This window comes from Pseudonaja textilis, chromosome 4, assembly GCF_049901715.1.
Source record: "Pseudonaja textilis isolate UNSWEBS1 chromosome 4, rPseTex1.2, whole genome shotgun sequence".
NCBI classification, from domain to species: domain Eukaryota; kingdom Metazoa; phylum Chordata; class Lepidosauria; order Squamata; family Elapidae; genus Pseudonaja; species Pseudonaja textilis.
The window spans coordinates 87,224,592-87,239,242 of record NC_141993.1 but is presented as its reverse complement, the minus strand read 5'-3'; the positions used below and the strand labels follow the sequence as shown (position 1 = coordinate 87,239,242).

The window sequence follows — 14,651 nt, the reverse complement described above, 5'->3', positions numbered from 1 at the left end:
CAACATAAATTATAAAGATACACGCAACACGGTTATTCTTCCTAAGTGGGAAGAGATAGGTAATAGGCAGGATGAAAAGATGAATAGTGATACAGTGATACAAAATTTGACAGTGTTGTGGGAGTTAGTTGTTTAGCAGAGTGATGGCATTCGGGGAAAAACTGTCCTTGTGTCTAGTTGTTCTGGTGTGCAGTGCCCTATAGCGTCGTTTTGAGGGTAGGAATTGAAACAGTTTATGTCCAGGATGTGAGGGGTCTGTAGATATTAAATTGGTAAATCATCTGAAGAACTGATGCTTTTTGGTATTTTTTAAAAAATGTGGGATGAGTTAATTATGTGTCATCGCCACGCTAACTGCAATTGGAACCAGATACAGTGACAAATGGGCCATCCTTCCCCAACATGGCACCTTCAGAAAATAGATGGGACTCCAACTCCTGTTATCCCCAGACAGCATCTTTTCGTTGAAGATGACGGGGTTTGGTAGAAGAGCAATTTCCCAATTAATTAAACCCGACAGCACCCTGTTGCTCTTGGGTTTACAGCGTAGCCTGTAATTTCCACCTATGACTAAATGCAGATTTTTCTGGCTCCAACATTTTACGACGTTCTTTTCTTCCCCTGCCATTGGCTTTATATTTAATGGGCATTTTCCTAATTAAGTCTTCTGGAGAACAGAACAGAAAAGGCTTCACTTGCTCTTAGACAGTGTTGTGATTCATTATTAAGAAAAGGAAAGATACTGCTTTCAGAGTGGTGGCAAATGAATTCTGCAGACTGTCAGTTTGTTCAATGCTCTCGGCTCGACTATTGCCCCAGCTCCAAAGATAAGCTCTGGCATAGAGCTCCTTTCATTTTCTCCTTTAATTTTAATTTTCTCTTTTTTTCCCCCTATCTTCATGCAAAAGACTCCTCCCTCCTTTCCCCTTCCTTCTCCCCCACCCCCCAAAGAGTCAATCAGGCCCCACCCATAGTAGCCAAACTGCACATCTCAGGCTGAAGCATCGCTGCTGCTTAATACATAGGGTTTTACTTGTCTCCCGGTTACCATGGTGGCAGGTTGCTTGGCAACCCATGAGTGAGGAAGAAAGCAGCTCCCTCCTTGTAACTGGCAGGCGCTGAAAGCAAACAGGCGTGATGAAAACCAGACCAATCGGGATAAGAGAAATTATGGGAAACTGTCTACTGGCAACGGGGCAGCCCGAGCGATGCAAAATAAAACCCTAAACAAAGAACTGGATAGGTGGGTGGGCACTGCGCCTTGGTTACCGAATTAACCTAATTTTCTGGGCCCAACAAAATAAATGTCGACTTTTCAACTAAGCAAGGCAGTCAGATCTCCCCATGTCACGCTCTGGAAAACTTAACCCAGCAAGAGTAGAAGGTTGCGTGGATGCAACCTGTCTTCCAGTGACCTAGTTATGCATGCAGTATATAACCCAGCAAGGGTGTGGATGAACTAGTTTTGAAAGAAGCACGGTGTGTGTGTGTGTGTGTGTGTATGGATAGAGGATAACGGAGGCCTAATCTACTGTTGGGCGATCTGATTTAGCTCAAAACATAAAATCAGATGGATTAAAAATGTATTAAACCGATGCAAAAGGCTTTATGATCTCGTTTTTTCAAGTAGCAGCTGAAAGGTTAGTTTGTGTTCTCGGGAAAGGCAGTTTTACTTTACAGTCTTGGGTCCAGATATGACAACCGTTTGGGAAGGTTCTGCTTGGTTCGCTCCTCTTTCTTTCTTTCTTTCTTTCTTTCTTTCTTTCTTTCTTTCTTTCTTTCTTTCTTTCTTTCTTTCTTTCTTCCTTCCTTCCTTCCTTCCTTCCTTCCTTTCCTTTCCTTTCCCTTTCTCTCTCTCTCTCTCCCTCCCTCCCTCCCATCTGTCTACGTACCTAACTACCTGGTAATCCTACTGTGTTTCTCACAAAATAAGGCCGGGCCTTATTTTTTTTTGAGCCCCGAAAAAACGGCTAGGACGTCTTTTTGGGTGTGAATTAATTTCTCCCCCCTCCCGTGTGCGCACCAGCGCCTTCTCCAACAACAGCGTTTGAGTCACTCCTGCTTTCCCCCCATCCCCGTAACAACAGGGGAAAAACAAGATTTTGAGGTACCTGGGAGCGCTGCACGCTGCGATCCTGAGCGGCTGGGTGGGCGTGAGAAGAGCCGAGCGAGCGTCTCTGCTGCTGCTACCCTTGGTGCTCCAGCCTCGGGCTCTGCAAGTTTGCAAAAGTCCAATTCCCGCAACCCATTCCTGCATTCGAAGCGCCCAGGCCGAGCTATAGCTGTCCCTCTCTCGCCAGCGCCATCTTCAATAACAGCGGCAGCAGCGGTGGGAACCATGGAATCATTTCAGCCGCTTCTCGGGTGGGGGAGCCACCTCCGTAACTTCCACGGTTCCCGCCGCTGCTGCCACTGTTATTGGAGACGGCGCTGGCGAGAGAGGGACAGCTATAGCTCGCCAGGGTGCTTGGAATGCAGGAACGGGAAGGCGGACTTGGACTTTTGAAAACTTGCAGAGCCCGAGGCTGGAGCACCAAGGGTAGCAGCAGCAGAGACGCTCGCTCGGCTCTTCTCACGCCCACCCAGCCACTCGGGATTAAACCAAAATGAAGCACGCGGTGCTCCCAGGTACCTCAAAATGTGTTTTTTTTCCTGTTGTTACGGGGATGGGGGAAAAGCGGGAGCAACTCAGACGCTGTTGTTGGAGACGGCGCTGGTGAGAGAGGCGCCAGCACCGGTGGGAACCATGGAAGCTACAGAGGCCTGAGAAGCAGCTGAAACGCTGCCGGACATCCATGCTGACGCCGCCTGCCTGCTGACCCGGGTAAGGGAGCCCTCCGTGCTCCACCATGGTGTTAGGAGCGGCTGATGGTAAGGCATAGGTGCCCATGGGGCACTCCTAATGGCAAGTTCTCCCCCGCCTTCCCCCCAATTTTGCATGTTTTAAACTAGGCCTAAATTTGGGGGGAGGGGCTTAATTTCATTTTATGCCTAGAAAACATGCTGGGTCTTCCTATGGGGGGGGCGTATTGTTGGAGAAACACGGTATGTATCTCCCTACTAATTCTTTCTATATCTATCTATCTATCTATCTATCTATCTATCTATCTATCTATCTATCTATCTATCTATCATTTATTTTTATCTCCTCCCCCCTCTCTCATCTGTCTACGTATCTACCTACCTACTAATCCTATCTATCTCCCTACAAATTCTTTCTATTTATCCATCCATCCATCCATCTATCCATTGTGTTTCTATCTGTCTGTCTGTCTCTCTCACCCACCTACCCTCCCTCCCTCCCTCCCTCTCAACTGTCCACATACCTATCTACCTACTAATCCTATCTAGTTATCTCCCTACTAATTCTTTCTTTCTTTCTTTCTTTCTTTCTTTCTTTCTTTCTTTCTTTCTATCTATCTATCTATCTATCTATCTATCTATCTATCTATCTATCTAGTCTATCACACTTCTTAATCAGCCATTTCTCTCAGACAGGGCTGTGGGCGGTACACAATTTAATCAATAAAATTAACTGGTAAGAACAGAAGTATTTAGCAGTTATGCCATCTGCTAAACATTTCAAGGAAGAAGCCCTGCCGTAAGACACTGTGTTTATCAACAGAACAGAATATTTGAGGCTCCGGATTGAACTGCGAGGTCTTCAGTTCTCTCTGAACTGGGTGGCTTTCTTGCAGACGTTTCATGACCCAACTAGGAAACATCATCAGTGCTTGGTGGAGAATTGCCACCAAGCTCCGAAAGCACCAAAGGCCCCACGTATTCAGGTTGTTTTAAACTGAGCCAACAAGGTTCATTGAATATGTAAATTGGCTGCCCGTAGTCATTAATCTGTGATGGGGAACCATATAAATAAAAATGTCAGTACAGTTAGTCCTTAACTTGCAACCATCCATTTAGTCACCATTCAAAGTTATAGCACTGAAAAAAGTGGCTTATAATTTTTGTTTCCACACATACAACCGCTGTAGCATCCCCATAGTCACATGATCAAAATTTGGATGCCTGGCAACTACTTCATATTTATAATGGTTGAAGTATCCTAGCATCGTATGATCGCTTTTTGCAAACTTCTGGCAAGATTCTCTTACCAACCATGTTACTAATTTAGCAAATGCACTGATTCACTTAATGACTGTGGGTAGAAAGAAAACGGAATAAAACTTTCTTAATGTCTCATTTAGCAATAGAAATTTTGGGCTGAATTGTGGTCATAAGTTGAGAACTACCTGTAAGTAGTAAGGGACCTCAGAGGTGCTTAGCTTAAGATCCATGAAGTTCTTGGCAACTTTAAGGCTTGTGGACTTCAACTCGCAGAATTCCCCAGCCAAGCCTTATCAGCAGAAGAGAATATTTCAGGGTTGAGCTGTGGTGTCTTGTGTGCCTTGCTTGGGTGGGGAATGCTGGGAGTTGAAGTCCACAGGTGTTAAAATGGCCAAGTTTGAGAAACACTGCATTAAGTCATCTCCAGCAAAAGGCTGTTCTGACCAAGCCTAATTGAGACACTAACAAACGCACATTAGTCCTAAAACCCTTTTTTCTTTATTCCAACGGCTGTGAATTGTAATCATTCACAGCCTGTAATGAGTCTCAAACAGTTTGTAAATACTCCCATGGAAGTCTGCCAAAGTCCTTCGGAATAAGTTTGATAAGCACACACCTTTATCTTCCTGGAAATGCTGCCAATGACTAAATTTCCAATTAGTTATACAAGGCCACAAATTCAACACAGAGCTTCAGGTTTCAAACTGACCAGTACGAACAAAGTTGCTTCCTGCAAAGGTTCCTGTCCCTTTGCTCCTCCTTTATGACTTATGGGAGGGCCAATCACCTCCAAGCCTTACTCCCGAGTTGCCCCTTTTGTCTTAACTGATCTTGCCTTCTGGCAGCTCTGCGCATGTGCGCATTGGGAACAGGCTCCCCTTGTTTCTCTGCCTCACTGCTGCTAGACTCTGAAGCACATAAGTCTCAGATGGTCCTGGTTCCATCTCTGTACCAGATACAGGACCCTCCTCCGAGTCCTCCCCAGACTCCCGGACTGGCCCACGTTCCTCCCCGCTGTCTGACTCTGCTGCAGTCTCCGCAGGCTGCCGGCAGACCACAACAAAGTCTATCCAGCCCCAAATCTCCTTCAGAAAAAGAGACACCCCCAAACCTCACCCCAAAACAGAGCGCCGCTTGCAGAGAATCTCAGAAGCGTGTGACGTTTGTCTTTGCGGTTGCTTTGCCCCTTTGTCTGCACCACTGCGAAAAGTGCGACCTCAGCAAGGACGTGGGCGCAACACTCCAGGAAGGAACGAAACCCACTCCTTTCCTCGGAGAGCAAAATTGCGCTTTTAAGGTGCTGAGCGGCTGATTGGGATTCAGATCAGCAAAGCTGCTGGACTCTTCATTCAGAGAGCGTGGCGACATGAACCGAATCCTAATCAAAAGACGGTGCCTGCGATTATATAACGAAAAGTCCCGGTTTGTGAGGTTGCAGAAAGACAAAAAGTGGGTGGGTGGAGGGCACAGGGTGTTAACTGAAAATCCAGGGCAGAGGAATAAGGTGTGGGTCAGGGGTGGGCTGCTGGAGTTCGCAGGGGTTCAGGAGAGCCCCAGCTAAGATTCTGTGTGGTTCGTAGAACCTCCAAATCCCACTCCTAGCTGGCCTCACCATTCCCTCCCCTTCCCCCCCCCAGGCCCATTTTGGATGCAGGTAAGTACTGTAGGGCATCACGGAGCGTGAAAAACGGGCCTCCTGAAAGTTTGGGAAGGCTGGAAATGGGCCTGTTTTGGCTCCCAGCCTCCTGAGCCCGGGGAGGCTGTTTTCAACCTCCTGGAGGCTCGAGGAAAACCTCCGGAGCCTGGGGAGGGCAAAAGCACCGCCCGCCATGGTGTAGGAGGCCGACTAGGCCACACCCACCATGGCCACGCCCACCCAGCAACTGAAGCCTACCCCTGATGTGGAGGGAATGCCAATGAAAGACCATGTTTTGGTCTTTCTGTCATTGGACACTGAGAACAATCAACCCATGGAACAGAAGTTGCCTTCGGAAGTTGTGGGAGCTTCATCACTGGAAGCTTTCAAGAAGAGAATGGACTGCCCTCGGTTAGAAATGGTGTAGTGTCTCCTGCTTGGGCGGGGGGTTGGACTAGATGACCTGCAAGGTCCCTTCCAACTCTATTAATCTGTAATATGTCACTTTTTACACATTAAAGTTTTTAATTTCATGGTTAACCAGGCACAGAGCAAGAGCCGTCCATTCAGCAAATCGGAAGCAAATTTAAGCAACCTTATAGGAGCACAAGGATCGTTTCTGCTTTTTAAAACTGCAGGCATCATTGTGGGGGGGAAAAAAGGTCATTATTTAAAGCTTCCATTTTGCTCACTGCAGGAACCAGGAGTGTTTTGTTCATGTGTCGCTCTGTAAAACTCTCCTGGGAGAGGATGAATCGATCGTTTCCATAAGATTACACTTTGGGGTTCTTTCTCCCCAGGACCAACAATTCAGGTTTTTTTTTTCCTCATCTGGGATCCAGTTGAAGCCCAGTTGAATCCAATTCCAAAGGTGTGCGATTTCAATGTATTTCTCACATAGCGGTATTGCCTGGCTTACAACCATTCGTTTTAGTGATCCTTCAAAGTTACAACAGCACTGAAAAAAGTGACTCATGACCCTTTTTTACACTGGCGACTGTTGCAGCATCCGTCACGTGTTCAAAATTTGGACGCTTGCCAAACAACGGCTCATATTTATGAACGGTTGGCGTGTCCTGGGGTCACGGTGATTCCCCCTTTTGCGGCCATCTGACCCTAGCCTCGTTCAAATCAAACACACACCAAACAGAGATAAAAGCAAAACCTTTTAAAGGCATCTCTGTGAATTCCATTCATTCACAGTAAAATGCTATTAAAAACTAATTATTCCAGATAAGAACAAGCCTTGCCAAGGTTGTGCAAGGCTGCCAAGAACATTAGATTAAATCGCAAGGAGATAACCCAAAACTAAAAGTTTCCAAACACAAACCAGGATAGTCCGAACTTCCATAAGACTTGAAGTGCAAGAACTTCTTTGCTTCCTGCAAAGAATCCCACCTCTGAGGGCTGGCTTTTATCCCTTAAGGGAGGGGCCACCACTTTGCAGCCTTGCTCCCGAGTTGCCCGTGCTGCTACAGCTGCTCTTTCCTTCAAGCAGCCCTGCGCACACATGAACTGAGCACAGGCTCCTCGGGGTGCTCTTCATCACTGCTGCCAGCCTCCACAATCTCTGAAGGCAGCACTCCACTCTCTGATACTCCTGGCCCCATCCCTGCATCACACGCAGGCCCCTCATCCAAGTCCTTGCTCTCCGAGACCTCAGCCGTCTGCAACGGCTGCCAGCGAACCACAACACCATCTCTGTGCTTTTCTCTTCTTTCTCAGCTGATTGGCACTGCAGGCACTGCTATCATGTCACTCCTAGCCCTTTTTTAAAATTAAACTACTAGACATATCCAATTTCTATTACCGTTCTTCATATGTTTTAGCTCTGACCCCCTAATCCCCTTTGTTGGTCTTTTCTGCGCTCTTTCTAGAATCTATTTTATATCATGGCAGCCAAACCTGGATACAATATTCCAAGTGTGGCCTTATTAAGACATGCTAAAGTGGTACTAATACTTCATGTTCCTCCCATTAGCACCAACTCTTCCACCACCTCCAAAAATATAGGAGTGAAACCAGCAGTGGGATTCTGCCAGTTTGGACCGGTTCAGGTGAACTGGGTGTTAAGTTTTCATCTGGTTCGCCAAACCGGTATTTCAACTGACTGGTTGGCCTTGTCCACCCGTACCCTCCCTGGAATCTCCACGCGATGCAGGTAAGTGCAGGGTCCATGAAGGGGCTCTGGGAGGGGGGAAAATGGGCCTTCCAGAAGTCCAGAAACGGGCCTGTTTCTGGCTTCTGGAGGGCCTCCAGAGCCTGAGGGAGGCCATTTTCGCCCTCCCAGAAGCCCAGAAGAGGCCTCTGGATCTTTGGGAGAGTGAAAAAATGGCCGTCCCAGAAAAACTAGAAGTTGCAAAACGGGCCTATTTCCAGCTTCCAGAGGGCCTCCAGAGCCTGCGGGAGGCCATTTTTGCCGTCTCAGAGGCCCGGGGGAGGCCTCTGGACCGTTGGGAGAGCAAAAAACATCCCTTTTAGAAGTTCCGGTAGGCCACGCCCACCAGGGCCATGTCCACCCAGCAACCGGGCAGCAAACTGGTTGCTGGGATTTTTGGATCACACCCGAATGAAACCTTCAGTCTCCAGTGATAATGTATCATAGCACCAACTTGGTCCCCTGACCTCAGAAAAAAATAATAGTGAAGCTCCGTGACTTAAAACCACAATTTCTCCCATCTTAGCAGGACAGCTCTTAAGCAATCCACTTTTTTTTCCCCATTAAGGAGAAAGATCAAACCAACTATTATGTGGTATGGGACTTATTCTATCAACGGTTAAATAATAAAAATGGAAGTTAGAAACGGAGAAACAAAATAAAGATGACATGCTAAAAGAGATAAGTTAATATGATGACTAATACGTCAATATTGTATAATCAATTAGTATAATTAATAGATGGACATTACTATGTTAAATACTGTCAAGTTAATATGCAATGAAGGATGTTGTAATTTTGATTATTGTTTGTAACAAAGTTGTTTGTATCCAGACAATGTACTGTTCAATTGAAGTAGGAATTATTGTATTAAAAATAAAAAAAATAATATATATAGAAAGAAAACACACACACACACACACACATATGTTTTCTGAGGTTTTCGCAGGTATTTGTATGTGGATCTTTGGTTATTCGGGTTTTCTCCCGCGTAAAATTGGAAGTATCTAGGCGACGTTTCGATGAAGTCTCATTCATCATCTTCAGGCTTGTGTCTTCGGTTTCACTCCGAGAAGCACAAAGCCGAAGGACACAAGCCTGAAGATGATGAATGAGACTTCATCGAAACATTGCCTAGATACTTAATCTTACGCGGGAAAACCCGAACAAGTTAAGATCCACTAAACATACATACATATATACATATACACATACACACTCTTATTTATTTATTTCCAGGTCTATCTCTGAGATATGCTTCCTTTCCGTTCAGTTGTGTTTCAGCCTAAATTAAAGGCTGATTCAACCCTATTCCACCAGCTATCCCCTCCTCCTGCCCTTCTCCTGGCAGGACTCACCTGCAACTCAGCAATGGTCATCTTATGGTAAATCTTCTCGTCATCTCGCCGTTCATCTTGGGGGACAGTGATATTGGCCAACTCGGTCTCGAGGAGCAGCACCTGCCCCATCTGTTCTTCCGCTGACCTTCTGGCTCCTCCTAACAGCATCGCCAGCTCCACCATGTACTCCAGGTAGGCAGATAACACCTGCCAAACAGAGGAGTGATTCCATAACAATGACCCCGCCTCCTGATCCTCTGGAGGGCTGGAGAGCAGTGGCTTCATTTTGGAGTTTGTCCACAAAGGCCAAAGGGTAAGGGAAGAAGTTAAAAATGATAAAAAGAACACTGAAATGGGATATGCAAAATTTCAAGATATTTCTTTCTTTCTTTCTTTCTTTCTTTCTTTCTTTCTTTCTTTCTTTCTTTCTTTCTTTCTTTCTTTCTTTCTTTCTTCTCTTCCTCCCTTCCCTTTTAGTCAAGTTTAAGAAATAATAGCGGTGGAAATGGGAAATGGATTTATTGTAGTCCAATTTCCAAGATAATTACAGCAGTTACTGAATTCAGTTATGACTGTGACATTAAAGGACAAGGAAGGAAGGAAGGAAGGAAGGAAGGAAGGAAGGAAGGAAGGAAGGAAGGAAGGAAGGAAGGAAGGAAGAAAAAAAGACAGGAAAGCTGAAAGAAAGGCTGAAAGAAAGGCTGAAAGAAAGGCAGAAAGGAAGGAAGGCAGGCAGGCAGGCAGGCAGGCAGGCAGGCAAGCATGCAAGCAGGCAGAAAGAAAGAAAGGCAGAAATAAATAAATAAAGGAAGGAAGGAAGACAAAAAGACAGGAAGGCAGAAAGAAAGAAAGAAAGAAAGAAAGAAAGAAAGAAAGAAAGAAAGAAAGAAAGAAAGAAAGAAAGAAAGAAAGGCAGGCAAGCATGCAAGCAGGCAGAAAGAAAGAAAGTCAGAAATAAATAAATAAAGGAAAGAAGGAAGACCAAAAGAAAGAAAGAAGGCAAAAAGGCGGAAAGAAAGAAAAAAAGAAAGAAAGAAAGAAAGAAAGAAAGAAAGAAAGAAAGAAAGAAAGAAAGAAAAAGAAAGACAGGAAAGAAAACAATAGTCTGCTTGTGAGCTGCAGAACAGACGATGGAGAGAGAACATCTGGACCTTCTGCTTGTGAGCATCCACACGGGAGGCCCAGATGTTCCCCCTCCCCTCCTCTCTGCAGTGAATATCTGCTGCAGTTCAAGAGTTGACTCAGCAGCTCAGTTGGGAGTTTTGCTCAGCTGGCTGGATTGATTTCATCGGGAATTCTTTGCTTTCCCTTACATTTCCCCTTTCCCGTTAGAATTCTTTCAGCTTCACCACTTTTATTTCTCACTTAAACCTTCTTCACCTGGCACTATTTTATAGATACTTCTTTCGTTTCAAGCCTGCTTTGGATTTTAGGAAGGGGGACTCATTGCCTCTTTTCCCTTTTCCCAGAGCCATCCTGGTTAGAAAAGGTCGAATTCCCCCAAAGGATGGACGGGATAGATTTGCAAGGGAGCTCAGGTCACAGATAATGATTGCAAAATGCAAGCTAATACTTCAAAAATGGCAAAATCAGCAGAAGGAAGCAGAAAGTCAATTCCATAGGCTAAGGAACATCACCACAGCTGTCCAATTAAATTGCCAGGTTACAATGACCCGGTGTCTAAAATAAACAATTGGATGGCAAGCAAATTAGAAGGGAGAGTGTGTTATAAATGGAAGAAATCTGCTTTTCGGAATCTGCATCCACTTTCCTTATAAAAATAAAAGCTCTAGCAAAAAAAAAAAAAAAGCTTGTAAGGATGATTTCACAGCAGGCTTAATAGCAGTAACTGTGAGAGGGATCTTGGAGTCTTAGTGGACAACCAGCTAAATAGGAGCCAGCCGTGTGCAGCAGCAGCCAAAAAAGCCAATGCAATCCTAAACTGCATTAACAGGGGGATTCAATCAAGATCAAGAGAGGTACTAATACCACTCTATAAAGCAAGCTTGGCAAATTTTAAGACTTGTGGACTTCATTTCTCAGAATTCCTCAGCCACACATGCTGGTTGCATAATTCTGGAAGTCCACAAGTCTTAAAGTTCTCAAGTTTGGTGACCCTTGTTATAAAGCCTTAGTAAGACCGCACCTAGAGCACTGCATCCAGTTTTGGTCACCACGCTATAAAAAAGATGTTGAGGCTCTGGAAAGAGTGCAGAGAAGAGCAACCAGGATGATTAGGGGACTGGAGATTATGGCATACGAAGAACGGTTACAGGAAGTGGGTGTGGCTAGTCTAGTGAAGAGAAGGGGGGGTTGGACTAGATGACCTGCAAGGTCCCTTCCAACTCTGTTAATCTGTTCATAAGGGTGATACCGCATGGAAGAAAAGCTGTGGGGTGAATCCAGGTGTTCTGTTTTGGATACCACGAAGCCTGGAGCCTTCTGAAGGTTCCCTTCTGTCTCCTTTGTGTTGTGGCTTTAGGTGGGGTGATTTTGTCAGGTTAAGCTGGTTGCTTTGCAGAATCCCTAGACCTGAGATGAGCCATAATGCTGGGGATCCAAGGCAGACATTTTGCCTGATCTTAATGCAAGGCTAATCGGAAGGCTTTAGAGAAGCTTTTAAGATGGGGTACCGCTAGTCCTTGCCTTGCAACCAAAACTGAGCCCCGAATTTCCGTCGCTAAGCAAGGCAATTGACTTTTTACCCCACATTATAAAAAAAAATGTTGAGACTCTAGAAAAAGTGCAGAGAAGAGCAACCAGGATGATTAGGGGACTGGAGACTAAAACATACGAAGAATGGTTGCAGGAACTGGGCTTGGGTAGTCTAGGAAAGAGAAGGACCAGGGGAGACATAATAGAGGTCTTCCAATATTTGAGGGGCTGCCACAGAGAGGAGGAAGGGGTCAATTTATTTTCTAAAGTGCCTGTAGGACAGACAAGGAATAATGGATGGAAACTGAACAAGGAGAAATTCAACCTGGAAATAAGGAGAAACTTTCTGAAAGGGAGAACAATCAACCAATGGAACATTTGGAAGTTGTAGGATTCTGACAAGCCAAGTCAATGAGGAAGCCACTTAGTAACCTTGTGATTAACTTAATAAACTGCAGTGATTCTCTTACTAACTGCAGCAAGAAAGGCTGAAAACAGGGCAAAACTTACTTAGCAACAGAAATGTTGGGCTTAATTCTGGTCGTAAATCAAGGAGTACTTAATCTGTTAACCTTGGTCAAATTTCCCCTGAAGCCTGAAATGTAACAGCTTTTGCCTTCAGAAGTTGTGGGAGCTTCATCACTGGAAGCTTTGAAGAAGAGATTGGCTGCCATTGGTCAGAAATGGTGTAGGGCCGTGATGGTGAACCTATGGCACACGTGCTATAAGTGGCACACGTGCCATAAGTGGCACACGAGCCTCAGGCAAACTTACCTCACTGCGCATGCACATGCCTTGCAGCTGTTTTCCCCCGGCTGGGTTGAGGCCTTTTCGGCCTCCCAGAGGCTCGGGAAAAGCCTCTGCGAGGCTTTTCAGGACAAATTATAGGCCCATTTTGTCACTTCCTGTAATACCGGAAGTGATGAAATGGGCCTATAGTTTGGCCAGAAAAGCCTTGCAGAGGCTTTTTCCAAGTCTCTGGGAGGCCAAAAAAGACCTCAAACCAGCCAAAAATCAGCTGTGAGGTGCAGTGCAGGCAAGGAGGTGGGGGGATTGTGCACGCAAGAACAGGGGACATGGGGAGGGGGCGCATTGCATTCTGGGTACTGGCACACAAGTGCATGCATGCTGGTGCACGTGCAATTTTTGGCACAGGAGCACAAAAGGTTAGCCACCAATGGTATACTTGGGCAGGGGGGGGTTGGACTAGATGATCTACAAGGTCCCTTCTAACTCTATTAATTTGTAATATGTCCCTTTTTACACATTAAAGTTTTTAATTTCATGGTTAACCAGGCACAGAGCAAGAGCCGTCCATTCAGCAAATCAGAAGCAAAGTTAAGCAACCTGATAGGAGCACAAGGATCGTTTCTGCTTTTAAAACTGCAGGCATCTTTGTGCAAAAAAAAAAAAAAAGTCATTATTTAAAGCTCCCATCTTGCTCACTGCAGGAACCAGGAATGTTTTGTCCATGTGTCGCTCTGTAAAACTCTCCTGGGGAGGATGAATCGTTCCACAGACAAATGTTTCCTGCTGAAAGAACTAATAATATTGACATTTTAACAAGGTTTGGGCAATTGGTGATGAACTACGGTACGTTTTTCCTGGCTGTGGCTTAGCCTTGACCCAAGCATTGTGGGTTTGCTTAGTAAATTTGTCATTTACTGAGCATAGTGTTATGCAGCTACGTGTAGTTTATTGAATCGACCGTGAGTAATCAAATCCAGTTCTGAAGTGTTATAGAGATACAGCCAATATTTGACTGGTATTTAACAGGACAATCGTTCAAAAACCCTGCCAAGGAAGGAGAACAAAAGTGACTAAAACTTCCAAAATCAAAAGAATGGCTACATAAGATACCTATTTTTTCTACTTTGGTGCATTCATTGCTTTGTCTAGAGCAGCGTTTCTCATATCTGGCCTCTTCGTATATTTCGTATACTGCACGAGTCAAAAATTGGGCTATGAAAATATCTACAGACTCCTCACATCCTGGACATAAACCGTTTCAACTCCTTCCCTCAAAACGACTCAACAGAGCACTGCACACCAGAACAACTAGGCACAAGGACAGTTTTTCCCCAAATTCCATCACTCTGCTAAACAACTAATTCCCACAACACTGTCAAACTATTTACTAAGACTGTATCACTATTATTCTTCTCATCTTTCCTATTACCTATCTGCTCCCACTTGTGACTATAATCGTGTTGCTTGTATCTTTATGATTTATATTGGTTTGTTTATTTTCCCAGTGCGATTTGATTGCTTATATAATATCCAGTGACTATCACTAAATGTTGTATTTTATGATTCTTGATGAACGTATTTTTTATGTACATTGAAAGCTTCTGCATGGGAGGCAAATTCCTTCAGTTTCCAGTAATACTTGGCCACTAAAGAATTCTATTCTATTCTATTCTATTCTATTCTATTCTATTCTATTCTATTCTATTCTATTCTATTCTATTCTATTCTAATTCTCTTTCAAGAGGCGTGAATTTCAACATGCCTCTTAAAGTGGCCAGGTCTGAGAAATACTGCTCTAGAAGAACCAGGATGACTCAAAAGAGTGTAATCAAAGTTATTATGTCCATGAAAAACTGCAATAAATTCATAGGAAGCATAAAATTTAGTAGGTGTGCATTAGTTGTTGTTTTTTTCAACACACAGTCCTCACTTAAATCTGCTGATGGGATGCTGCTTTTGGGAAGTGGGTTGGAATTTGACTGGGGATACTATACAGGTAGTCCTTGACTTACAACCATTCATTTAGTGACCTTTTAAAAAGTGACAA

The 14,651-nt window shown here is 44.7% G+C and overlaps 1 protein-coding gene across 2 annotated transcripts in view; it reads right to left on the bottom strand.

Moving 5' to 3' along the window:
- The window catches only part of ECE2 (endothelin converting enzyme 2), an 85,873-nt gene that overhangs the window by 27,135 nt on the left and 44,087 nt on the right, over positions 1 to 14,651 (bottom strand). The window contains exon 8 of one of the 2 annotated variants that reach the window (XM_087933610.1): positions 9,218 to 9,406. The exons of the other annotated variant lie outside the window; for it this stretch is intronic. Coding sequence (XP_087789736.1) covers positions 9,218 to 9,406 — 189 coding nt within the window. The remainder of the gene's footprint in view (positions 1 to 9,217; positions 9,407 to 14,651) is intronic. 2 annotated transcript variants of the gene reach the window in all.